General features: G+C 56.0%; 1 protein-coding gene across 1 annotated transcript; it reads right to left on the minus strand.

Annotated features, from left to right (window-relative positions):
- Window positions 1-1429: 1429 nt before the first annotated feature.
- Window positions 1430-11862, minus strand: LOC124979549 (intestinal-type alkaline phosphatase-like). The gene is made up of 17 exons (XM_047543910.1): window positions 11790-11862; window positions 11594-11710; window positions 11367-11482; window positions 11022-11196; window positions 10773-10945; window positions 10404-10538; window positions 10241-10313; window positions 9990-10124; window positions 9718-9909; window positions 9386-9502; window positions 9080-9291; window positions 7982-7989; window positions 3945-4059; window positions 3553-3717; window positions 3344-3448; window positions 2095-2196; window positions 1430-1603 (listed from the first exon to the last, which is right to left on the minus strand). The coding sequence occupies exons 1-17, from the start codon at window positions 11860-11862 to the stop codon at window positions 1430-1432; spliced, it is 2187 nt and encodes a 728-aa protein (XP_047399866.1).
- Between the last annotated feature and the right edge of the window lie 13637 nt (window positions 11863-25499).

Here is a 25499-nt window from a genome sequence, read left to right on the forward strand (position 1 = left end):
GGCCAGCTCTGCCTTGCTGGTGGATCTGGGACTTCTCACTAGGCAGCGAGGGAGGTTCGGGTCTGAGTCTGGGCTGGAGGGTGTGGTGCGAGGGGCCGGGCCGGGGAAGCACTCAAGCCCTCTCGCTCAAGTACCAGACCACCTGTCCCACCCCTTCCAGATATGTGGCTGCAGGAGGCTCTGGGACAGAAGCAGAGAGGGGGACATCCTCTGGGTGTCGGGGAACTGGAGGAGGGCGGGGATGGGAGTGTCTGTGGTGGTCCTGGCGGCCGGCCCAGGCCGATGGCGGGAGCGCAGGTGCAGCCAGGCCAGCAGTCACCTGTTCCTGCAAAACATTCTTACCGGGGACCTACTGACATCTTCCTTGAAAAAATTTCACTGTACAAGATCTAATGCGCTTGTTGACCCTGACGCCTCGGGAGGGAGCATGGTGGCCTAGGGGCCGCGCGCCACGTTTGTCACCCCAGTTTCTGGCAACTCTCCACGAGGCCAGGCCAGCTGAGCAAGAGGCTGCCTGGTGACCCACCTCTGCCTCTGGGTCCCTGCAGGTGGGCCATCAGTGGGAGCTCAGGATGCGGGGTAGGTGACAAGGCCAGGCAGGCCATCAGGGCCCACTCCCCTCCCTGACTGAGAAGGCTGGTGGAGGACCCTTCTCCCCTCCAGCAGGCCCAGCCTCCCTCTGTCCCCACACTCTGAGGGCTGCCAGGGGACAGAACTGGCACTGGAGGTGCTGAGGCACTGGATCACTTCAGGGGTGTGGTCTGGCCACCTGGGACCCTGGTCTAGGAATGGGGGGAGGGCATGGCACAGGATCCAAGTCCCCTAGGCTACACGGGGCCCCGGCAGGAAGGAAGTGGTGGGGGCAACGTGCCGGGTGCCGGGTGGCTCGCTGTCGGGTGTTCTAATCATGCTTCTCCTCAGCCAGAAGGAGGCGCTGGCTCCACCTGCCCAGTGGCCAGCCCTGAATCATCCAGGAGGGTAGGGGGTTCCAGAGCGGGCCCAGCTCAGCTGTGGGGGTGGATCCCGAGCCCCGCCCTTGCCCCGGCACACAGGAGGCCCGCTGCCAGCTACTCCACAGACCTCGCACGCCACACAGCACTGCACACTTGATTTTATTCCATGACACTGATTTGCTGAACCCCCCATTTCCTGGGCAGGGGAGGGCAGTGGGTGGCCTGGCAGAAGCGGGCTGGCCTCTTAGGAGGGCTGGTCCCTCTCTGCCTGAGGAAGTGCTGTCCAGGCCTCAGCCTTCCACCCAGCCTCGCCCTCTCCCCTCCAGTTCATCATTTAAAAACTGAGCTGCAAAAATAAAATAAACTGAAAAAATAAAAACAGACCCCTGAGATGTTAAAAACCAAATTAAAAATTCCCTTTGGTGTCAAAAGGTCCTATTCCTAAAAGCCAGCGGGGTGGGGCTCAGGGCTGGCACTCAGTCCTCCAGGGCACCATGGGACTCCTCCTCCTGCTCCTGCTCCTGCTCCTCGTCCTCGACCTCCGGGGCCAGGGATCCCTCAGGGCCCGGCTGCTTCAGGATGGCGCTGTATTTGAGGACGGCAGCCTCTGCCTGCAGGACCACCTCCACCAGGCTGAAGACGGTGATGACCTGCGGCCGAGTCCAGTGAGGAGGTGACGGGAGGGGCCCGCCACCAGCACCCAGCTCAGCCACCGTGCGTCCCGCTGGCCGTGAGACCCATTCCCTCAGCCCTGCGAAGCCCCTGCTGCCCCCTGCAAACAGAGCCACTCAAGGTCCTGGCCCGGGTCTGGGGAGAACCAAGGAGCCGGGCGGCACCATGCACCTCGGTGATGCCTGGGGAGGGCTCAGGAGGGCCAGGGTCAAACGAGCTGGGCCGGGCGGCCTCTGGAGTGGCAACCGCTCTACACAAATGTCCATGTGAGGTCCCAGCCTCCATCAGGTTCTCAAAGGACCCGCAAGTTAAGAATTCCTGCTTCAGAGGGACACAGAGCTGTCCAGAGTGGGCATCCCCACGTGAGGGTCCAGAAGCCCCTCCTGGGCAGGGCAGGGGGCAGATGGGGCACAGAGGAACACCCAGGAGGCAGGAGAGGGCTCACCGCGGCGTGGGGTAGGGTTCTGACCTGCCGTGCCGGCTCCTGTTCCGGGTCCTCCGGCTCCCAGAGGAGCGTGAGCTCAGGTTTCTTGCCCACTTTCTGGAAGTGGTAGGACCGCAGGGCCAGTGCCTGGGGGTGCACATGCCAGCACCTCAGGCCTTGGGCTCTGGGTGCCACCTCCTGACCTTTAATCCTGAAGGCCCCGTTGCTTGGAGGTGGCCCTTTGTCCTGACCCGCCTGACTGGTCCTGAGGGCGCTCCCTGCCCTGCCACCCACTCCACTGCTGGTTTTTGCCCTAAGACAGGGGTCACCCCAACCCTGGCCTCTTGCTTCATTCAGCTTCAGGGAGGCCCTGCCAGTTCACCTTTGGTTGACTCAGCACCTGAGGGTGACCAAGGGCCAAGGGAGGCGGGGAGGGGTGGGGCAGGGGCGCCCACGCTGAGCACTGCTGTGGGCTGCGCCCCCTGCTGGCGCTGGCTCTGACAGCACGGGCCGAGGGCAGACTGCGGAGCTGACCTAGGCCTGAACTTCCATCCTGCTGAGTGAACTTCGGCACAAGCGCCCTGATTGCTTCCAGCTGGACTCTGCTCACGCTTGCCTGTTCTACTCTGTTTTATTAACGCTGTGTCTGTTCCACACCATGCGCCAGACCCTGCGCTCCCCTAGCACTCTGGATGTGGGGAGACTCAAACCAGGGCAGGAGCCAGGTGCTCAGCACAGGGCCGGCTAGAGCCTGGCCCCTCGGCTAGCATCAGGACAGGCACCAAGGCCCTGGGGGGAGGACAGTGGACGAACAGTTGCCTGGGTGGGAGCCAGGGTGCCTGTCCTCCACGGATCATCCTCTGGCCTTTCCTTCCCATGTTCCTGTAGAAACATCTCCAGACGTGCATACCACGCCACTCTGTGCCCAGGTCTTGGGGAAGGGGCCCAGCCTGACCCTTGGCCTTAAGTCCCATCCCAGTTGGGCCTAGCTGGGTGTCTTGAGGGGGTCCATCAGGCGGGCTGGGGGCCAGAGCTCTGGACTCTCTGCCACCTGTGGCACAGCTGAATGAGGGGACAGTGGGACCCAACAGCCCGTGTCCCCCCAGGGTGGATGGGGACAGCAGGAACCTCAGTCTGTGCTCTCACTTCACTCTCGTGAGCCTACCAGGGCTGCTCTGGCCAGGGACATTGAGACGAGCCCCGGCAGTGGGAGTGCAGAGAGGCAGGGGCAAAGGGCGGGCGCAGTGCCGGGTCCCAGGGGCCGCCTGCCTCCCTGCCCGAGCTGGCCACTCACGTTGCAGTAGATGCGCTTCTGTACCCCGTAGCGCAGCACCAGGACGTCGAAGGCTTGGTTCAGGACGCCCATGACCATGGCTTCTGACTCCAGAGGGCCACTCTCCTGCGGGGACAGTGTCCCAGCGTGGCAGCCTCCCCGGGGAGGAGGCAGCCAGGAGAGGGAGGCGGGGCAGAGGGAGGGGAGGACGGTCAGGCCGGCGGACTCACCCTGACCAGGACAGCGAAGAAGAGGCTGGCGCTGAGCTCCTGCACACGCTTGGACGCCATGCGGCGGTCATTGCAGTGGTCAGCTTGCTTCTGCAGGGCGTGCGGCTCCACTTCCGGCTGCTCTCTGTAACCTGGGAAGAGGGTGGTCAGGGTGCTGGTGGGGGGCTGGGCGCAGGCACGAACTGCGGGCCCACAGAGGTGGGGGCCTGGAGCCGCCCCCTGCAGCCCCCGTGCCCGGGCAGAGCGCGTCCAGGCCCCGGCTCCCCTGTACTCGGCTGCCCGCCTGGCCAGGCCTCCGCGGTCACAGCGGTGCGGCCTCAGGGCACCGGCGCTCACTCTGGTGTGGCCGCCCCTGGTGTTCTGGCCTGCCCTGGGCCCCAGCGGTCCCTCACCCAGCGCGGCGGCCAGCAGGCGGTGCACCAGGACGTCCGCGAAGCGGCGGATGGGAGAGGTGAAGTGAGTGTAGAGAGGCACGTTGAGGGCGTAGTGCCGGAACTGCGCCTGGTCCTGCAGCACCCCCGAGCAGAAGTACAGCGCCATCTGGGGAGGGCGGGTCTCAGTGTGGGCGGGGCAGGGTGCAGACAGCAGCGCCTGGCCGCGCGCTGCCCACAGGCTGGAGGCGCAGGCAGCAGGCGGGGAGGCGTGCGGGCCACGCTGGGCCATCCTGCACAGGACCCCAGGGCTGCCACCAGGGTGGCAGAACCAGGGCTTGCCCGGGGCCTCGCTCCTGCTGGAAGCCGGCTTCATCCCAGGGCTGCCCAGGCCACTCCCCCTCTGGTGGGAATGGGATGTTGGGACCCCTCAGGACACCGGGTGGCCTCTTCCTATGGGGGTCCTGGGGCCACCAGGGCAGTGGGCAGGAGCTCAGCCTCCTCAGGGCACATGGCTGCTGAGTCCCTGCCAGGAAGATGGAGGGGGGTGGTCTCCGGTTTGTCCCTTCCCTGGACGTGTATGGGGCTGCCCCTCTGACTCAGGACAAAGCCGGACAGGGAAGCCAAGATGGCCCCGGGCTGCAGAGCTGTCTTCTGGAGGCAAATGCAGAAGCTGAGGGGCTGCGAGTCTCTGCTGGAGGACACAAAGCCCAAGGCTGCCATCTCCCAGATGAGGCCTGCAGGGGATCTGTGCCTGTGGTGGGTCCCTCAACCGCTCTGGATCCATCCCTGCCCAGCTGAGGTGGCCTCTTGCATCCTGGCACCCTGTGCCCCACAATGCTCCACCCATGGCAGTCAAGGAGGCGGCTTTCCAGCCTGCCACCCCAGCCTCTGTGGGGCCAAGACCAGATCCAAGTTCTAGAGGCAGCGTTTGGATGGGGGCGCAGGAAGCACCCCAGAGCCTTCTTAGGGCCCCCACACAGCCTGACCAGAGCCTGGACACAGCCCCTGTGGCTGCCTGGGGGCAAGTGACCAGGTCCTTGCTGAGGGCCCAATCCCAGCTGCATGTGGGGCTCCCCTGCCCCCACACCCTCCTGTGCAGTTGGCCAATGGACAGCTGGCTCCGGTTACTCTGTGCTCAAGGGTCCTGGAATTCAGGGCACAGCTGGCGGTGACCTGCTGGGCTCCTTAACTCTGCTTCCTTCCAGCACCTGCTGGGCTCTGGGTGATGTCCAGGGCAATAATTTCCCCTGAATAATTGAGGTGTTTAGCTCAGTGGGGGGAATTGCAATTTCAGGTCCTCCGAAAGGCGGGGACAGCCTTGACCTAGGACAACTGTACTAGGCTGCCTGGGGCTGCCCAGGAAGTTCCCCGGGCCCTGCCTCCCACTGAGGGGTCCTTCCAGTGGCCGCTCAGCAGGGCAAAGCAAAGGCTAGGGGAGAGAGGAGGGTTGAGAGTGGGTTGCGCCTGACGCCCCCTGGCTGGCATGGGGATTGGACCAGCTTTGGTGCTGGGTGGGAGGAATTCCAGTCTTTGTGCCCCTGGGGCTTGTGGCAGTGGATGTCTGGCAAGTTCTCTCAAGGCGTTTGGGTGGAAATTCAGTTTGTTTGGGAAATGTGGCATGTCTCCCTCTGCAGATTGACCAGGATGGGCTCACGCTGCCAGAGAGAACTCTATACCTAGCTCAGGACGAGGAGAGTGAGAAGGTGCCTGGGCATGGGATGGGGCTGCGGAAGGCTGGGGTCCCTCTGGTCCTGGGTCTGGGCTGGGCCTGTCCCCAGCTTGAGGAGGCCCCTGTCCTGGTGCAGATCCTGGCTGCATACAGGGTATTCATGGAGCGTTTGCTCAGCCTGTTGGGGGCGGATGCTGTGGAGCAGAAGGCCCAGGAGATCCTGCAGCTGGAGCAGCGGCTGGCCAATGTGAGCAGCAAGGCTGGGGGCTGCTGGGGGCGGGGAGGGAGCATGGCAGGGCCGGGCCAACTCTGGTCTCCACCCCAGATCACTGTGTCTGAGTATGATGACCTCCGGCGGGATGTCAGCAATACGTACCACAAGGTGACCCTGGGGCAGCTACAGAAGATCACCCCCCATGTGAGTGGCCCAGACTGGTGAGCAGGGGTGGATCTGTGTGGCCACTCTTCCTAAGGAAAGAAAGAGCGCGTTCTGTGGACCTCGACTCCCTGGTCTTCTCGTTGCCTCTCCTTGAACCCGCCTCCCTCAGCTCTGTGGTCCCCACCTCTGCCCACAGCTGCGGTGGAAGTGGCTGCTGGACCAGATCTTCCAGGAGGACTTCTCAGAGGATGAGGAGGTGGTGCTGCTGGCCACAGACTACATGCAGCAGGTGTCCCAGCTCATCCGCTCCACACCACACAGGTGGGGCTGCACAAGGCCCCCGGGGCGTTCCCCAGTTCCCCAGCCTCCATCCTGGCTGCCTCCCTGCATCCTGGTCCACCCCGACCTGCACCCGCACCTGCACCTGTGTGGGAAGCCACTGGGGAGGCAGGTGGGGAGCAGCAGAGCAGGAGTGCAGGTCCTGGGTTCAGGTGCTGCGCTCCCCTCCCTGTGAGCCTGGGCAGGCTGGGAGCTTGCTGAGCTGCAGGCCTCACCTGGGGATGCCGGGGCTGAGGGTGCAGATGCCTCCCAGGGACGGTGTGGCTGCAGTTCTGCTGGCCCAGGGCCAGCTTGGGGACAGTCTCGGTGGCCTCTGGCCTCCCTGGGGAGGAAGAGAGGTCCATCAAGGCCCCGCTGTGGCAGACAGTGAGGCCTTAGTGCCCAGGTCCCACCCCAAGGCAAGTCAGGAAATGGTGCTGGCTGTGACCCCTCAGGTTCGGGACTGGTCAGCAGCAGGAGTGTGTCCTGCCGTGAGACTGGGGCTCGGATCCCTTCAGGCTGAGGCCCTGCTTAGCAGGACTGACCCCTCAGCCCTCCTTGGAGGGCAGGGTGGAGACTAGGTCCAGCCCCTGTGTGGGGGCACTGGTGGGGCAGGTTGTTGCCTGGGGTGGCCCACCTGCCTGTGCGTCTGGACACCCCCCGTTTCATCTGTCCTCCAGGATCCTGCACAACTACCCGCCATGGCGTGTGGTGGTGGACCTGAGTGAGCACCCATCTTCCCCATCATTCCTGGAGTCCCTGCATGAGCTAGCCCGAGAGATGGAGGGCAGTGACAAGCCCCAGGAGTTGGCCCGAGTCTCCCTGGGCCAGGCCAACGGCCACTTTGGCATGGCACTTGGTGTTCTCTTTGTACACGAGCACTTCTCAGCAGCCAGCAAAGCCAAGGTCAGGCTGCCCTGGGTGCAGGGTGGGCGCCAGGTGGTGCAGGGGATGCCCTCCACATCTCCCTGTAGCTGGGGCCCTGGCTCAGCTTAGGGCTCAGTCCTGGCTCCCAGCTTGCTCTGCTCTAGACTTCCTCTCTGATGGGACTCAGGTGCTGTCAGCTGCCAGCGATTGTCTCTGCCCCCCTTTTCCACCCATGCTCAGGGGCTGGGCTTGGGCATGGACTGGGACATTGCCTGGACTTTCCCCCAGATAGAAAGAGTGGGGTGGCCGTGGCCGGGCCTGCGTGCTGTGGCATCCCAGGCCTCAGCATTACTCAGGCCCTCACTGTGGCCAGGACTGGTGGCCCTGTCACAGGTTCCACGCCCTGGCTGTCCGTCACAACAGTCCTTCCACGTGCACTCTGGGCCCCACACTGTCATGACCCATCTTTCTAGAAAGTACTACTGGCATTGTGTTGTATAACAGTTTATTGCTTTTTCTCTCCCAGGGGATGGAGGCCCCAGGAAGGCAGAGAAATCTTGGTTCAGAAATGTATACTCAGCTCTCAGATGGCCAGTGGTCCAAGGGTCACTCTGGTGGCCTGTCCCACCCTTTGACTTCCCAGGCTGCTCCTTCATCTCCCTTGGGGATTTGACCCGGTGAGCAGGGAGCCCCGAGGGGCTGAGTCACAGCACCTGCCCTATGTATGCGTCCCATGTAAGCCATGGTGCGGCGGCCCCATCTGAAGTTGGCTTGGGTGTGGAGGTGGCTCAGCGAGGGGCGATCTCTCCTGGCTCCAGGCACGTCTGGGTCTTTGGTACCCCAGTGCTGGAGTCTGGAGCCAAGGAAGGCAGCACACTGGGTGTGGCAGAGTCCTGGCCCTGTGGAGGAAGGATGCCTGGTGCCTAGTTTGGTCCTCCCCAAGGTATTGGCACAGGAGGGTCCCCCTTTCCTAGGATTTGAGCAGGTTGGAGTCCAAGAGCAAGCCCAGGAAGGCTGTGGGTGTCAGTGTGTCAGCCTTGCAGGTACCCTACTGACGGCCCATGGAGGGTCCAGGGCCGAGATGGGCAGAGCTGCCTGGTCTGAGTCTGACTTATCCCCGTGTGGTCTGTGGGTAAGAGCCCAAGTGGGGGTGTCCGGACTGACAACCTGTGGAGTTGCAGAGACGTGTTTGGGTAGCCCTAGGATGGCGGCTGGTGTTGAGCCAAGAGGTGGTGCATAGTTAGTGTTAACAGGGCCTGATCTACTTTTGCCTGATTAGTTAATGTCTCCTTTGTGCTAGTGGTCAACAGATATTCCTCATTCTTTCTTGATTGGTACCAAGGGGCGTGCTTCAATTGTGCTAATCCTAAGCTGATTGGCTGCCTTAGGTATATAGGACATTCTATTCACCTGGGTGGGGTGCAGGTTGTAGGACATAGGCCCCATGCCGCACCTCCAAGAAGCAACCCACCTTTAAGAAGCAGTAGACCTTTGATAAGCGTACCCTCTCTGAAAGAGTAGCATTCTCTAAAATTAAGCAAAGTCTCTTTTTCTCTAAGAAAAGTCTTTCTTCCTCTCAAAGTTCTTCCTCTAAAACTAAAAGTAAGCAAAGCCTCTCTTCCTCTATAAACTAGCAAACAAGCAAGGAAGCAGCTCAGTAATAGAAGTGGTTCAGTTCCAATCCACCTCCGATAAATTACCGCAGGATTGTTGTTGAGGGCGGCAACACGGAGTCCCTCTGGAGGTGGGGGTGTAGGACATTGTGCAGTTGGTGGAAGAAGCCAGTGGCAACGTTCCTGGGTGGGGCCCGGCAGACCCGGGTGGTCAGGGCAGAGCGATCACCACCAAGAGCCCCAGCAGCAGCATCCCGCCCAGCAGTAGCAGCGAGAATCTGGCAGCTGCAGGGCCCGAGTCCGGGACGCTGTCGTTCTGGCCGGCAGGGGGCGCCAGGTCGCAGGCCTGGTAGGGCTCCAGGCAGGCGGCGAAGGCCATGACGTGCGCCAGGTAGTTCTGCTCCTGCACGCCGTGCACCAGGTGCGCCTGCGGGCCGCGCGCGAACACCGCCACGTCCTCGCCCCCGTGCGTTTCCGACGACAGGGGCACCGCCGCCTGCTGCTTGTAGGTGGGGTTGCCTGGCAGGAAGAGGCGTTGAGGGACCGCGGCCTTCCCCCTCCCCACCCTCCGGGTCCCCCTCCACCCGTGTCCCCAAGAAGACGCCACACTCACCACTCTCAAGGTCGGTGACGTCGGGTCGGTTGCCCGAGTTGAGCACGTAGCCGGGGCCGTTGCCGTACAGGATGGAGGTGTAAGCCTTGCCGTCCTCGGCCTTGAGCGGGGCCAGCCCTGCGGGGACAGGTGGCACCTGTGCTCGGCACGGTCCTCGACCCATGGTCGCCCTGTGTGCTGCGCTGGCACCTTCTGCCTGGTCACCAGCTAACTCCCCAGGAGAACCCTGCGAGGCAGGTGCTGTCATTGTGCCACTGACAGGTGAGGAAAGCGAGTGTGAGGCGTCTGCCTCGTCACCGATGCAGCAGCGCCTGCCACCGTGCCCAGCCTACCGAAGATGGAGGTGCCCCGCAGCGTGTATCCGCCGAAGGAGAAGACGTGGGAGTGGTCGGCGGTGACGAGGGTGAGCGTGTCCTGCGGGCTGGTGAGCTGGCCGGCCTTGTCGATGGCAGAGTCGAACATGACGGCCTCGGTCAGAGCCTGGTACGCCCTTCCCGCGTGGTGCCCGTGGTCGATGCGACCCCCTGCGGGAGGCCAGTGGGAGGGTATGAAGCCGGTCCTGGCCCGGCCCTCCCTCCCCAGCTGGCCAGGTGACTCCACCCACCTTCCACGAAGAGGTAGAAGCCGCGGGGGTTCCTGTTCAGCAGGCGCAGGGCCACCTCTGTCATCTCCATCAGGGAGGGGTCCTGCTCTGGGTCTCGGTCCATTTCATATTTCAAGTGTTCAGGCTCAAAGAGGCCTGAGGGACAAGGGGGCCGGTGATGAGGGGCTGGCTGGATGGGGGGCATGCACACATGCGCACACGTTGCCCTGGGGGCGTCTGAGGGGGGCCAGGGCAGGAAGCGGGGTCGTTACCCATAAGGTGCGTCACTCTGGGGTCCTGGGACGCCTGAAGGAGCTGCTGGCGGTTCCACACATACTGGGCACCCTGGAGGGAAGAACCCAGACTCAGCCCACGTCCCTGAGACCTGCAGCCCTGCCCTGGTCCCTGCCCTGGCCCTGGTCTGAGTCCCCTCACCTGATGCTTTGTCAGCCACTCCTGCACCAGGTTGCGTTCATCCAGCCTGGTTCCATTTTGGGTGGTGTCACTTGGGTATTCAGGGTCTGGGGTGCCCTTGGGAAACATGAACTTGCGGCCCCCTCCGAGGATCACCTGTAGTCAGAGAACCTGGGCAGGTGACCTTGGGGCTGAGGGCCTGCTGCCCCCCCTCACAGACAGCCCCCAGCTGCCCATCAGGTCTGTGGAAGGACCTGGGCTGTACCTTTTGTACTCCATTTTACCCAAGAGGCCAAGGCAGGCCGCAGGGTTCAGACAGTTAGATGCCTGGACTCTGGCCAGTCCGGTCCTGCCCTTTGATGACACCACACCCCTGGCCTTTGAGCTCACGTCAATGTCCATGTTGGAGATGAGCTGCGTGGCAATGTCCTGGCAGCCCTCCTGCAGTGCTGAGGCTGGCATGTTGGCATCTGAGTACCAGTTGCGGTTCACCGTGTGTGCATAGGTGCCAGCTGGCGAGGCGTGCTGTACTGTGGTGGTGGTCACCACTCCCACGGACTTCCCTGGAGGTGGCAGAGTTCAGGGTGGCCACACGAGCCCTGTGGCCTACCCGGTTCCCACTGCCAGCCCCATACCCACCTGCTTTCTTGGCCCGGTACATCACAGAGATGACCTCGTTGCCTCGCGTCGTGTTGCACTGGCTAAGGCGGGCGGCTGCACTCAAGCCGATGGTTCCATAGTTGCCCTTGACCCCACACAGGTAGGCCGTGGCTGTGCCGGCGCTGTCTGGCACCTGTCTGTCCACGTTGTATGTCTGGGGACAGAGACACTCTCCTCTTGCTCTGGGGCAGACGTTCAGTCCTGGGCCCAGGCCTGTGGCTGGTCCTCACTGCCCTGGGCCCCAGCTCTCCAGGGTCCTTCCCTGCCCAGGAGGCCTCCGTCCCCAGCCCCTGCCCAGGAGGCCTCGGGTGGCCCAGTGCTCACCTTGGACAGAGCCATGTATGGGAAGTGGTCCATGGCCAGGGGCGTCTCCGGCCCCAGCTGGCCTTGCGTCTGCCCCTTTAGGATGCGGGTGGCTGTCACTGTGGGCACGCCCATCCCTAAGGAGCACATCCCGTCAGGTCTGAGCCCCAGGGCTGGTCTGGACCCAGCGGTGGCCCTGGGTGCCAGGCCCGTGAGCACCAGGGGGTGGACCAGCACCGGGCACTCACCGTCCCCCAGGAAGATAATGAGGTTCCTGGCTGAGGTCTGAATGGGCTGTAGCTTCTTGGCGGCATCCAGGGCCTGGGCTGCCTTCTGGTTCCAGAAGGCTGGGTTCTCCTCCTCCACTGGCCAAGGGGAGAGTGGGGGCTAGGTCAGCCGGGGACAGGCCTGTGGGGCGGGGAGAGGGTCTGGGGCACCTCCTACCTGGGATGACACCGTGGGACAGCTGTAGCCTCAGGCCCAGCAGCAGCAGCGGCAGCAGCCAGGCTCCCTGCATGGCGTGAATGGCGGTGGGCGGCAGGCTGGGACACAGGGTACCAGCTGCAGCACAGGCTCTCTGAGCCGAAGTCAGAGGACTTTGTTCCTGGCTGTAAAGTCTTGCTGTCCCTCCCCTCCTCCTGATGACCACCCTGACCCCGCCCTTGTCCTCTAAACTGAAAAGCTGCTTGCTTAAGGGAAGTGCCAGGGTGTGTCCGTGCCAGCCCTGGGCTGAGGTCCTGACGGAGGCATCCACCTGATGTGATCCTGTGTCTCTTCCAGGTAGGGTGGGGGTGGGGGCAGCTTCTCTCTGAGTGAGGGGCTTTACTCTGTGCTGCCAGGGTCACCGCCACTCTGCTCTTGCTGTCCTGTGGGACTCAGCACCCCTTTGCTCCTGAGAGTCGCCTGGTCACATTCTGAGTGCCAAAGGGGCTAGACTGGTGGCACCTAGCTTGGCCAGGGGCAGAGGTTTAGCTTCCTGATGCCGTGAGCCCTGTAGAGCAGGGTATTGAGGGGTGACCTGGCTGCCCTTTCCTCCAAGGCTGTCTCACCGGGCTTGGTCGGGCCAGCATGTGCTGAGTAGCCGTGGTGTGCGGAGCAAGGGCTGGCGGTACCACACTGAGCGGGGCCTTGTGGGGCCTGTTACTGGGGTTGCTGTGCCTGCTCTCCTGTGTCTGTCATAAGCACACACCTGTGCAGCAGGCAGGGGTGGGACAGTGCCCTGGGCCCATCAGGCCTGAGCAGAGTCTTCCGTGCCCATAGGGTTGACCCTGTTCCCTTGGACAGGTGGATGGGTCCCAGGGTTGAGACTGTTCTCTGCAGGCCTGGCCACGCCCAAGGTGTAGCCTCTGATAAGGACCTAGGAGTTCTCCGTAGCCTCAGGCTGGGTTCAAAAGTATTTCCCAACCCAGCGACCCCACTTCTGCACGTACAGGCAAAGGAATGAGATTTCTGTACACCAGTGTTTTCATCAGAGTTTTTCGCCGCTGTGACCAAAAGACCTGACAAGAACCATAAGAGAAGGAAAAGTTTATTTGGGGGCTCACGGTTTCAGAGGTGTCAGTCTGTAGATGACCAACTCCATTGCTCTGGGCCTGAGGCAGGACATCATGGCAGAGGTGTGTGATGAGGGAAGGGGCCCAGGACATGATAATGGGAAAGCAGAGAGTTCTGCCCAATGAGGACAAAATATGTACTGCAAGGACATGCCCCAGGGACCCACCTTGTCCTGCCTGTAGTTTCCACCCAGTTACTCCACCTCAGGGGACTAATCCACTGATTAGGTTGAGGCTCTCATAACCTATCATTTCACCTCTAAACCTTTTTTTTGTACTAGGAATTAATCTCAGGGGCACTTAAACACTGAGCTACACCCCTAGCCCCACTTGTTTATTTATTTAGAGACAGGGTCTTGCTAAGTTGCTTAGGGCATTGGTAAAGGCTGGCATTAAACTGTGATCCTCCTGGGATGTGCACCCCGGTGCCCAGCTGAAACCTAGCGGTGTCTCACCATGAGCTTTTGGAGGACACCTCACATCCAAACCATGACAACCAGGTTCAGAGCAGCGTTTTCACAGTAGCCAGGGGCTAGGGATGTAGCTTAGTGGTGGTAGCACATGGCCAGCTGGCTCAAGGCCCTGGGTTCTACACCCCCTACCTCAAAAAAAAAAAAAAAAAAAAAAAAAAAAAAACACTGAAGAACCAGAGCAGAAGGGAGGAAATTCTTCTTAGAAGTAAAAGGAGAGGGAAGGGGAAAGGAAAGAACATAGAAGAACTTGGAGGAATAATCTTAGTAAAGATTATGTGAATAACTAATTAGAAAATGAATACAAATAAATAAAAAGTTTACATGAACTGGGCGCAGTGGCACATGCTTGTAATCCCAGTGGCTCGGGAGGCTGAGGCAGGAGGATCGCGAGTTCAAAGTCAGACTCAGCAACAGCGAGGTGGTAAGAAACACAGTGAAACCCTATCTCTAAATAAAATACAAAAAAAAAAGAAAGCTGGGGATGTCACTCAGTGGTTGAGTGCCCCTGAGTTCAATCCCTGGTATGAAAAAAAAAAAAAAAAACAAAACCAAATCAAAAGATTACATGAACTGAAGTGCTGAATTGTACCTCCTGATTCTCAGTCCCCGCCATTCATTTATTCAAAAACACAGGAGCCAGGATGTGAGAGCAACCCTGGTGCTATGGTTTAGATATGGTTTAAGTTTGGATGCTTGTGTGTTGGAAGCATGGTCCCCAATGTGGGGATGATGTTGGGAGGTGGTGGAACTTTTTCGAGGTGCCGGTAATGGGAGGTGATTCGGTTACAGGGCTGCCGCCCTCAGAAGGGATTGATGCTGCTCTGACACCCAGTGAGTTGGTAGTGAGTGGGTTGTGATGAAAGAGACAGACTGCCAAGTGTGGTGGCCCGTACCTGTAATCCCAGCTCCTATGGAGGCTGAGGCAGGAGGATCACAAGTTAGAGGCCAGGCTGGGCAACTTAGCAAGATCCCATCTCAAAGTAAAAATAAAAAGTGCTGTGGGTGTAGCTCAGTGGCAGAGCACCCTTGGGTTCAAACTCCAGTACCCATACACCCATGAAAGAGAGAGAAGACTGGCTCACTTCTGAATCCTGTCCCGCCAGGTGGTCCTCTCTCTCCCACCCTCCAGTACCATGATGTCATCCACCCTGTCATGTACTCAAGGGGGCCCTTATCATAGCTGAGCAGATGTCCGCACCAGGGTCTTGACCCCCAGGTCTGTTGGCTAAATAAACTTCTTTTCTTTATGCATTACCCAATTCAGGTATTTTGTTATATCAATGGAAAATGGATAAATACACCAAGTGTCTGTGGCTGGATGAATAAATAAACATAATGTGGTCCATACACACAGTGGACTATCACTCAGCCTTAAAGAGGAAGGAAAGCCTGGCACAAGCTAAATGGGGGCTTCATGCCAGCTGAAATCAACCAGTCACAGATGGACAAATACCGTGTCATACGAGGTTCCTAGAGCAGTTGGGTCTTATAAACAAAAGTGGGGTCATGGTTTCCAGTGGCTGCGGGAGGGAAAATGGGGAGCCACTGTTTAATGGGGACAGGGTCCCAGTTTTGCAAGATGAAAAAAGTACCAGAGGTTGGTTGCACAACCATGTGAATGTACTTAATGCCACTGGTCTGCTTTAAAAATGGTTGATGGAAAAAATTACTGCATTTTAAATCTCTTTCAAAGAAAAGAAAAGCACGCTCCTCCAAGTTCCCCCACCACACCTCAACCAGTAGCCTCCTTTTACACTCAAGCCTCCCTGACTGAGCCACAGGCATGACCTCAAGTCCAGGGAACCGTCACTTACCACCTGGCCTCTGTCTGCCCTGCCTCAGTCCCCACCGTGCCCACATGCCTCCCCTCAAGCACAGCTTTCCTGGGCCCCCCATGCCCACCCCATCTCCATACCTGCTGGTTATCCTCCCATCTCAGGGCGAACACGGCCTCTGAGGAGCCTTGCCTGCTGCCTGCAGTGATCCCTAGAGCTCTCTCAGGTCATCAGGCTCTGTTAGGAAAATTCTTTTTTTTTTTTCTTCAAGTTTATCAGCATATACTAATTATATATATTTATGCAGTACAATGTGATCATTTGATACGTATATAAAATGTCTAATGAGGAAATCAGGGTAATTAGAATTTACATCTCCTTAAGCATTTCTCTGTGTTGGGAAAGGAAATTCTTGGCTAAAGTTCAGGGGTGACTAGCTACTGGGCAAGCCCTTAATCAAACTAATTGGTTTTTTAAAATATCAAGCCATAGATTAAAGGTTCAAGACTCCAAAGTCAGTCTCCAGTCAGAAAGCCTTTGCACTGACACCTTATCCCCCTTTTAAATTGGAATTTCTTCATTACTGGAGAGTAACATGCATTTTGAAGAACTAAGACGGAGAGATGCCGGCACGATCTGCCAGGTTCTGTGTGTGTGCCCACGGACACTGCTCACCTTTCCCCAGTTTCCACGGACTCAGGTGCACCTGGGTCTCAGTCTCGTTCAGTTTTATCATGTGAGCAAGTTCCTGCACCTGCCAAGGCCGAGTTCCTGCACGGTTCCAGCCTCCAGGACCCCCTGGAACCATTCCATCTCCTTCTCACGCCCCCTTTCTCTGTCCCTAACCTCTGACAACCAACAACTGGACCTGATTTTCTAACCCTTTTTTCAGTGCTGAGTGTTGAACTCAGGGGCACTTAACCACGGAGCCACGTCCCCAGCCCTGTTTGTTTCATTTAGAGACAGGGTCTTGCTGAGTCGCTTAAGCCTTGATAAGTTGCCGAGGCTGACTTTGAACTCACCATTCTCCTGCCTCAGTTTCCCAAGCCCCTGGGATCACAGGCGTGCACCAGCACGCCCGGCTTATTTATTTATTTATTTTAATACTGAGGGTTGAACCCGGGGGAGATTTACCACTGAGGGAGTAGTGACTCTCAAAAAGAAATTCAGTTCTACTCAGCAATGAGAGGAAGGTGTGCATGCTGTAAAGGATCACAGGCGCGTTAGGGAAGGTTGAAGCAAGGGACAGCCTCCTCTCCCTTGGGTACTGGGGATTGAACGCAGGGCCTCATGCCTGCTGGAAAAGTCCCCTACCACTGAGCTACATCCTCAACCCTTTTTAGTTTTTATTTTTGAGACAGGGTCTCACTAAGTTGCCCAGGCCAGCCTCGAACATGTCATCCTCCTGTCAAATACCTGGGGTTATGGCGTGTGCCACCACAGTCTGCTAAAGGGAGGATTTTAAAGGCAAAAATGAGGAGAATTACATTAGTGGTTATGAAATAATAATCCTTGGCAACAAGAATTAATCACAAGCATGGTTCAGCCCATGGTGGAAGAGGAAGTTGCTGGGCAAAGGAACTTGCATTTCCCTCTTTTTGATCAAGGTCTTTTTCTGAAAACTTGGCTTATCAACATCCTGTGGGTAGATTTTGATGATCCCTTGGTGCTGGGATGGCTCTTTCCTGGTTGGTCTGCTCTTGGGTTGCAGGGATGTAATTGGTAATGAAGAATAAGTACCAACATCTTTTTAGCCACACTTGAGCAACAAAGAGGTTTGGAAGGAGTGGTTTTCAGGCTAAGTCTACCTTAAGTTCATTGTGAAGCTCAATGTTGTCAGTTCCATAGCAGCAATCGTCTCAATACATTAGAAGTTGAGCTTCTGCAGCAATTTGATAGGCAAAAGACTCAAAGTTTTAAAAAGGAAAAGACAAAACCATATTTCTGATGATATAATAACTTCATATCATATCATTGACTTTGAAATATGAGCCTAGACCTAAAGGTAAGCACTCAAATAACCATGGACAATTAAGTGAGGTCTGATAGAGCATTTGGTCTGCTCTTTTATTTTGTATAATTGGGTCTCAATTTCCCCCAAAGGAATTTATCATGGTACAGCATTTAGTATTAGTAACAACACAGATATTGCACTGTACGGCTAATAATCAAGAGCAATTCGATTATCCACTACTCTGACAAGGGAATTTAATGAGTACTCCTGAGCAGCAATAGCCCTTTGTGATAGGATCTGTAAAGACACCTAGATGATAGATACATTTCCAATCATATTTTTATTGGTCATACCAGAGTCCAAAGGATCTGACAAATGAGCCAAATCCAGAGTCACCAACTGATCTTAATTGGGCACTGCCTTCATGGCTTCCATTTAAAAAAAAATTTAGGGTTGGCATAAGTGACTCCATATTTATTCTACATGCTCTTCCTATGCTGACAGTAAGTAATGCCCAGCGATAATCCACCCTCATTTTTTTCTTTTTCTTTTTTTTTTTTTTTTTGGGTGCTGGGGCTCGAACCCGGGCCTTGTGTTTACAAGGCAAGCACGCTACAGACTGAGCTATCTCCCCAGCCCCCCACCCTCATTTCTTGCAAAATTTTTCATGTGCTTGAGCAGGACTGAAGACCAGACACACACCATGTGTCATGTATAGTAAGCGAAGGATGTTTGTCAACCTCCAAAGTCTGCAGCAACAGCCTGACCACGTGGAGCCACCTGGGCACCCAGCCTCCCACTTCCATGTCTGAGTCGCCTGGTTCATGACATCAGTCACTGCCCTGCCCCGGGACCCAGGGGCTACATGACAGCAACAAACTCTGGTGAGGCCTGAGAGAGAAGCCTCCACCCCTCCATTCTTGCCTGATCCTTAGCCTGGGCAGGGGACACCTGTCTGGGGACGGGTTGTCTGTCTGTTCTCTGGAAGGGAGCTGGTCCTGTGGGACCCCTGGACCAGACCCCTCCACCATCAGCCTTTGCAGATGCTGAGCTCTGTCCTGGCTGTGTCCCGATCCCCAGCAGCAGGGCACACCCTGGGCACTGCCAGGGCAGGGCAGGCCATGCGGAGTCCACCCCACCACCAGCTGCCACCCGCCATGGAGCACTGGCTTCTGCCAGCCTCCTGCCCTCCAGGGCTCACCAGGCTTCTCACTGGGAGCTGGTGGCAGCCCTGGGCTTGGGGTGCGAGTGGCAGGGTTCACTTCCTGGATGGAGGTCACCAGGCGACAACACCCAGCGCTCGGGAGGCCCTGGGGTGGGGGAGCACTGGGGCGCAGGCGCTCTTGCCCTGGCTGGCGGGAGCCTCCCCAGCCCCGGGTAGGAGCAGTGGGATTCCCACTGGGCTGGGCTCCGGGAGCAAACCGGGTTTCATTCTGCCTCTGCCCTGGTGCCACATGCAGCGGACCTCACGGGATCAGGGTGCTGAGCCCGGGAAGCCACCCCGGTGTGGGGGCAGGCGTCAGGCAGGCCAGCAGTGGGCTCTTCATGCCATCCCAGGCCCGACCTGCACAGGCGGCAGCTGCCATGCTGAGTGCCCTGGGGCCAGGCCTGCCCGTGCAATTCCAGGGCCAGGAGCGGAGGCCGGCCGCCCTCCACCCGCCCAAGCCACCTCAGCGAGGGTCCTTCAGGGAGGTCGGGCACACAGCCGGAGCAGCCGTCAGGGCCCTCAGGTGCGTGGCAGCCTGGGCCGTGGGTGGGCCTGAGGCGCTCTCAGCCCAGGGCACTGGAGCTGCGCCACCTGTGGAGGTTCTAGGTGGAGTCCAGGCCAGGCCACTGGCTGGAGGCCGGGAGCTGGGGCTTCTGGAGCAGCTCCTTCATTCGTCCTCTGTGGGACCAGCTCTGCCCGGCACGTGGTGCTGACCGCAGAGGCAGCCCCAAGAGGGCTGCTCCAGGCCCCGGCGTCCTTGAAGGAGGACAGCATGGGTGCCGGGGAGCCCGCAGGCCACAGAGGGTGGCTCAGTGGAGCAGAGGGCACCTGAGGCTCTGGCTCTGGGGTGCACACTGGAGGCTGCCTGGGGACCCCAGGATCGCATCGTCACTCACCTCCTGCCTGGAATCTCGACTGCCAGGGGCTCTGCACCGGCTGGAGGCCTGGTGGCCGAGAGGTTCCCAAGCTTGATGTAGCCCCCGGAGCCAAAGGCTAATGGTGGAGGGAGCCCAGTGCTGGCAGGTGAGGCCCAGGAGGAGGTGGGAGCCCAGGACCTGTGACTGTTTGTAGCAGCTGTTAAGTAATGGAGGATGTGCTGGGCTTTCTCAAGAGAACAGCCTCAGTGGGGGTGTCAGGGGCAAGCACTGAATTGTCCAGAGGGCTCCAGTTCATCCAGTTACAATCTTTTGAGCACCAATCAAGTGTAAGTCTTCCCGGAGGCCTGGGTGGTCAAATCAGATCTCACACGCCTGGGGCTTCCTGCCTAGAATAGAATCAGAGCCATAAGCCAGTCATTCTCCTGGACACTGTCCAGGGCTGTGATCATGGACTTTGGGAGGCTCAGATGTGAGATGGGACCACTGGGAGTCAGAAGGGTGTGGGAGCTCATGGAAGGTGGAGCTGCAGGGGGACCTCTGGGCAAAGTATGTGGTAGGGGCAGATTCCACGCTGCCGGTCCTGACCCAGTGTCCGAGCCCCTTGAGAGTGGAACCACAAGTAAGGCTAGGGGAGAGGCCTGCGGACAGGGCTGCAGGTTTGGCCCAAGGCTGTGTGTGGGACTGGAAGGTGACCTGAAGCTGAACACGGGGAGCTGGCCTCTAGGCTGCTGATGGACAGGGTGGCGGAGGAGAGGGAGGCTCTAGAAGAGGTCAGAGAGGCCGCTGGGGTTGCGTGTGGCTCTCTGCACTTTGGTCCTCAGGCTCTGCCATCTCCTTGCTGGCTCTCTTCTGACAGCAACCCCAAAGCTGCCCCTCTGCTGTCCTTGGTGAGTCTCCAAGCTCTGCTGTTTTTTTGTGGGCAACCTCTGATCAGCTCTGCCTCAGTCCCCCGGTCCCATCCCATGTCTTCACACAGGTTGCCATCCGAAAGGCCAGCAGACTCGTGGAGGGGTCCAGCTCAAGTAGAGGAAACCACCCCCGTGTATTACAACCCTCTCGCAGGCAGGAACTGAGCGGTCACTGGCGGGAGGATCTGGAGCAATGCGGGAACACGCATTCCACACACCAGACCCGAGCAGCATCCGAGAAGGTTGAGGTGTGGACATCCCACAATGTGGCCATGCTGTGCTGGGTAAAAATGCTGGAGATAGTGTGGCATTTGTGGCCAAAGCTACATGTACTGATCTGGACATTGAGGCATCATTTAAACAGCCCCAAACTGGAGACAGCCCCAATATTCATCAACAAGAGAGGAGAAAATAATTGTAGTATTTTCACAAATGGAAAGCTATACAGCAGTGAAAATTGCAGGCCTTTTGTTAAATGCAGCAGATTAAAGGAATTTCACAGACATAAAGTTAAATGAAAAGTGCAAATCACAAAATAACACATGCAATGGGATCTGTCTTCCACTCATGTGACGTTCACTGGCAGGTAAAGCTGCACTCTGTGGGCTCCTAAAGCCATGAAGATCAAGTTAAGATCCTTCAAGTAAACTCAATTGGGTCTGAGGACGTCACCATGCTTGAGACCTCACATAAGCAGCTGCAGCCTGGCCTAGGGCCTCCAACTAACTGAAAACCTATCTTAGGAGGCTGCTTTCCTAGCAGGCGAGTCTCAGTTGATGTCAGCATCTGAGCCTCCATCACTCCTGCTGGTTCAAAGGCCCGTGAGCTGTGTCCAGGCCCCGCTCTGTTTTCTACCCTGGTCCTGCCACTGGCCAGAGTCCTCTTTGAACCATTTCTGGTCTGAGGGCTGCCCGATTCCAAACTGTTCTTTGCTCAAGTAAATCCTGCTAAATTTAACAGGCCTGTCACTTTTCTCTTCCACAGATCGGCACAGTATGTGGATCTGAAGCAGAGTCCTCAACCTCAGGAGCACAAGACAGAAAATGCAAGCTTGTCAGTCTTTCTGGGACTCCAAGTTCCACACGCTTTTGTTTTGAACTCCTTGAGAAAGAAAAAAAAATTCTTTTAATTTTTTTAAAATCCTAAGCTCAGAAGTCTTGAGAGAAACAAGACTGGTCCTGTATGTAGGCCTCAGGGACCCAGGTCAGATACAAACAAGGCTGGGTCCAGGGTCAGATTGGATTCCACGGTTAACTGGAATCCAGTTAAGAGGTAGGTATTTTTTTAAATAATGGGGTCATGTGAATCCAAGGCGTCTGGGACCCCAATATCTGTTACTGCATCCAAGTTTGTTTTTTAAATATTTCGTTTGAGTAGGTGAACTCTATACCTTTATTTTGTTTTTTATGTGGTGCTGAGGATTGAGCCCAGGGCCTTACATATGCTAGGTGAATGCTCTACCACTGAGCCACAACCCCAGCCCTACATCTAAGTTTTTATATGAGAAGTAGGTGTAAGAAATGGCTGAACTTTACCCAAAATAACTCAAGAGTTACAGTGGCCACACTGGGAAAAATTTAACCTAAATGAGACAATGGATGTATTTTTGACTGACACACACAGACTTCTAAATGGAAAGTAAAAATAGTTTATGCAGCTAATTGGCAATGACTGATGACTCTGACTACACCTTCTATTTTTCTCTGTTCTCTGCTTATTGGGAAGCTGATGACTTTTTTTTTTTTTTTTTTTTTTTTTTTTTTTTTCAATACTGGGGATTGAACTCAGGGCCTTGTGCTTGCGAGGCAAGCCCTCTTCCAGCTGAGCTATCTCCCCAGCCCACGATGACTTTCTTGTTTAACTACTTTCCCACCTCAAAACTGTTCGTTGCCAGGCGCAGTGGCACATATCTATAATTCCAGCAACCAGGTAGGCCGAGGCGGAAGGATCGAAAGTTCAAGGCCAGCCTCAGCAACTTAGCAAGACTCTTAGCAATTTAGTATGACCCTGTCTCAAAATAAAAAGGGCTGGAGATGGGCTGGGTTGTGGCTCAGTGGTAGAGCGCTTGCCTGGCATATGTGAAGCCCTGGGTTCCATCCTCTGTATTGCATGTAAATAAATAAATAAATAAATAAAATAAAGGACCACTGACAATTAAAAAGAAAAAAAAGCGGCTGGGGATGTGGCTATTGAGGGGTAAGCCCTTAGATCAAACAGAGCCTGCTCCTTTCACCATTAAATGCCTTGGTCCAAGTCTTCAACCGAGAACCTGTGAGAATGTATGTGTCTGCCTTGTGAACGGAGGGGGTGCCCCTGGACTCAATAGTCTAGCTAAAAACATTAGCTACATTAAAAAAAATACCTGTTTTTCATATTTTTGACTTTTTTTTTTTTTTTGGTAAAATAAATTTACATTTATAAGGGGAAACTCCCTGTGTGAGGGTGTCTTCCTCTGAACCCTCAGTTGCTGGAAACTGACCTTGGAGAAAGCGGTGTTAGCTGCACCTGGCAAGTCTGCATTCCACCATGCTGTCTCCCCAGCTTCCACCCACAACTTTCTTTGTCTAGAGAAATAATGGTATTTAGGCGTGAAGTCTAAGTTTTGTGTCTTTGAAATGTAAATTTCCTACCCTGCCTTCTCTAGAATTGATAGTTACCTTTTAGAAATACAGACTTCAAGAGATGATTGTCATCAGGAGAAAGAGAGAGAAAACATTTTTTAAATTTTAAAACAATTTTTTGGCAGTACTAGGGATTGAACCCCGGGCGCTTTACCACTGAGCTATACCCTGAGCTCCTTTCACTTTGAGACAGGGTCTCACTAAGTTGCCCAGGCTGGCCTTGAACTTGCGATCCTCCTGCCTGGCCTCCTGAGTTGTGGGGTTACAGGCACGGGCCACTGTGCTGGCTGGGAAACTGTTTAAAAGGAAAAGCCTGGACTTGGGGTAGCTCAGAGATATAGAGGGCTTGCCTGGCATGCATGAGGCCCTGGTTCTGGTCCCTAGCACCACAAAAAATAAAAACCTTAAAAGTCTTCTACAAAAATTGGTAAGAAAGCTTTAGTAATCTGAGCAGGTGACCTTAAGCAGTTCTGTTGGCCAGAACCAGCGGGGGAGTCTTGGATCCTGTTATGAGGCAAGAGTTTTAGAGAGAAACCTGTCAGATCTGCTCTTGCCTATTAATATTTGCTTATGTATGTGCATTATGTATATGTGATACTTTGCTGTCTCCAGTAATGCTGCTAAAATATATATAAAACAGCTATTTAATTGACTTAAAGAAAAACAAATAGGCACGTCTATGGTTTTGTTACCAGAGAGAACCAGTCCTATCTTGTCCTTAAGTAGGATGCCAATCACCCAAGTGACCAGCCTGGCAGAAGAGAAAGTTCAGAAGGTAGCCAGGAGTGGGGACAGGGAGCCCCACATCTCGAAGCCTCCTCCTCCAGGATAGGGGTGGGGGATTTAAAGAAACAGGGTGGTCTGCGACCTGGGGGCAGGTGACTGGAGGTAAGCAGAAGTGGAGTCCCCGGTGACTGCGCCTGTGAGGTGAAGCTTTTCGACTTTTCTGAACCAGGACACATGTTCAGAAGATGGCAGCATCATTGCTCTGAGGGTGGAGATGTGGCCCCCTGAGGTCGGGAGGTCCCCATCAGACCCCTGCGCAGGCCCAAGGGAAGACTCAGTGCTTTCAACCGGTTTGAGCTACCTCCAAGTTCCTGAGGGGCCATCACCACGGCCAGAGAGGTCATGGCAGCAAATCTAACAGCTCAGGCTTTGCTGAAGGGCGGTCACGACCAGGGCAAGTCACTCAGCAAGGCCAGAAGCTCATTCAGGTTTCCCCGCGCTCAGTGGGTTGCAGACTCTCTTTTTCTGAACTAATAGGTTTAATATAATTGAGCTCAAAGTGACATTACTGGAACTTCACAGGTGTAACTAGATATTTGAGTTGCCCTAGCTGACCCACGAATACGAATGATTTCATGAGGTGTTGCCACTCTGCTCCTTCTGAGACTCCTTCAGGGCAGGGCCTTGGCTTTCATGGGGGTGGAGGTTGAACCCAGGGTGTCCCGCAGGCTAGACAAGCCCCCGACCACTGAACTATGTCCCCAGGCCCAGGGGGCAGGGTTTGTAAGCAACTAAGAGCCTTGTAAGAGTGTTTGGACCCACTGTCCATGGCAAATAGTGGCTTCATTGGGATTCCTAACTAAATGTGCCCTGTTCTTGGGTCAGAGAGAGCAGTCTTAGCCTAGCCGGGGCGCTCCATAAGAGGCGAGCACCTCAACATCTTGAGCGCCCTCACCCTGTGGTGACACCTAAGAGAGTGGCCCACCCAGATGGTGACATCTTTAGGGAGATGCCCTCAAGTAGCACATTACGTGATCCAAAACGCTCACCCTATCATCCTGGGTCAACCTAAAGCAGGTTTTGTGATTTACCATGGGCAGCCCCCGCTTTATGAAGACAAGCTTGACAGAGCGACCCCTCTGAGCTCCCGCTGGCCCCCATGCCTGTCCATCTTCTCCACATAAATGTCTAGGTGAGTCCAAATAACCAAGGAAGATTTAAGATTCACTGCCCAAAGGGGGAGCTTTCAAAAACCCAAAATTAGTTCATTTCTGTGCACAACCAGGAAAAGCTGGATGTAAAACCGGACAAAATAAGTCTGAAGCTGACCTTGAACGGCATTTAGAAGTTCTCTCCACAACCAGGATTTTAAGCAGATGAGATGAGCTGACCACACCTGTAAAATATCACCAGTTAAACGGAGCCACTGAACTAACCCATGATCTTGTCAATTTGGCCAATCCACTCTCTAAAACCTGCTAAGAGAAGGCAAAATAACAGGCCAAATTGTGAATTTATGACTCTGACAAATTACTAGTCAAAGTAAAACCTTCTGACATTTTAGTTAGTTGTTCTGAAAGTATTTGTGGAAGAAATTTGCATTGATAGAGGGCATTGCCATTTGTAAAAGTGTCTCCCACTCTGCAGACTGTTTTTCAAGATGGGTTCTCACTATGTTGCCCAGGCTGCAACAGCCTCAATTCCTAGAATGTATCGATCCTCCTGCCTCAGCCTCCTGGGTGCTGGGACTCTAGGTACACGCCACCCCGCCAGGCTGACTAACTCTTATCATAGGGAGAGACATTAACTTCATTAAATCTGCAAACCAGGCTTCACCTTTGACCATTTGTCTTTACTGGGCCTTTCCCTATGCCCTTGTCTCAGCAAATAATGATGCATAGATCTATGTTCTGCTTGAGATAGAAATTTTTCACCTTAGTTCACCTGAGACACACCCTGCTCATGCAAATTTAGGGTTACCAAGTTAAGATGGTTTGGAACGAAGAAAACAGTTTAAGCTCTAGCAAATGGAGAATCTAAACGACGCTGAAGATCTTTG

Source organism: Sciurus carolinensis, chromosome 3 (assembly GCF_902686445.1).
Source record: "Sciurus carolinensis chromosome 3, mSciCar1.2, whole genome shotgun sequence".
Classification (NCBI taxonomy): domain Eukaryota; kingdom Metazoa; phylum Chordata; class Mammalia; order Rodentia; family Sciuridae; genus Sciurus; species Sciurus carolinensis.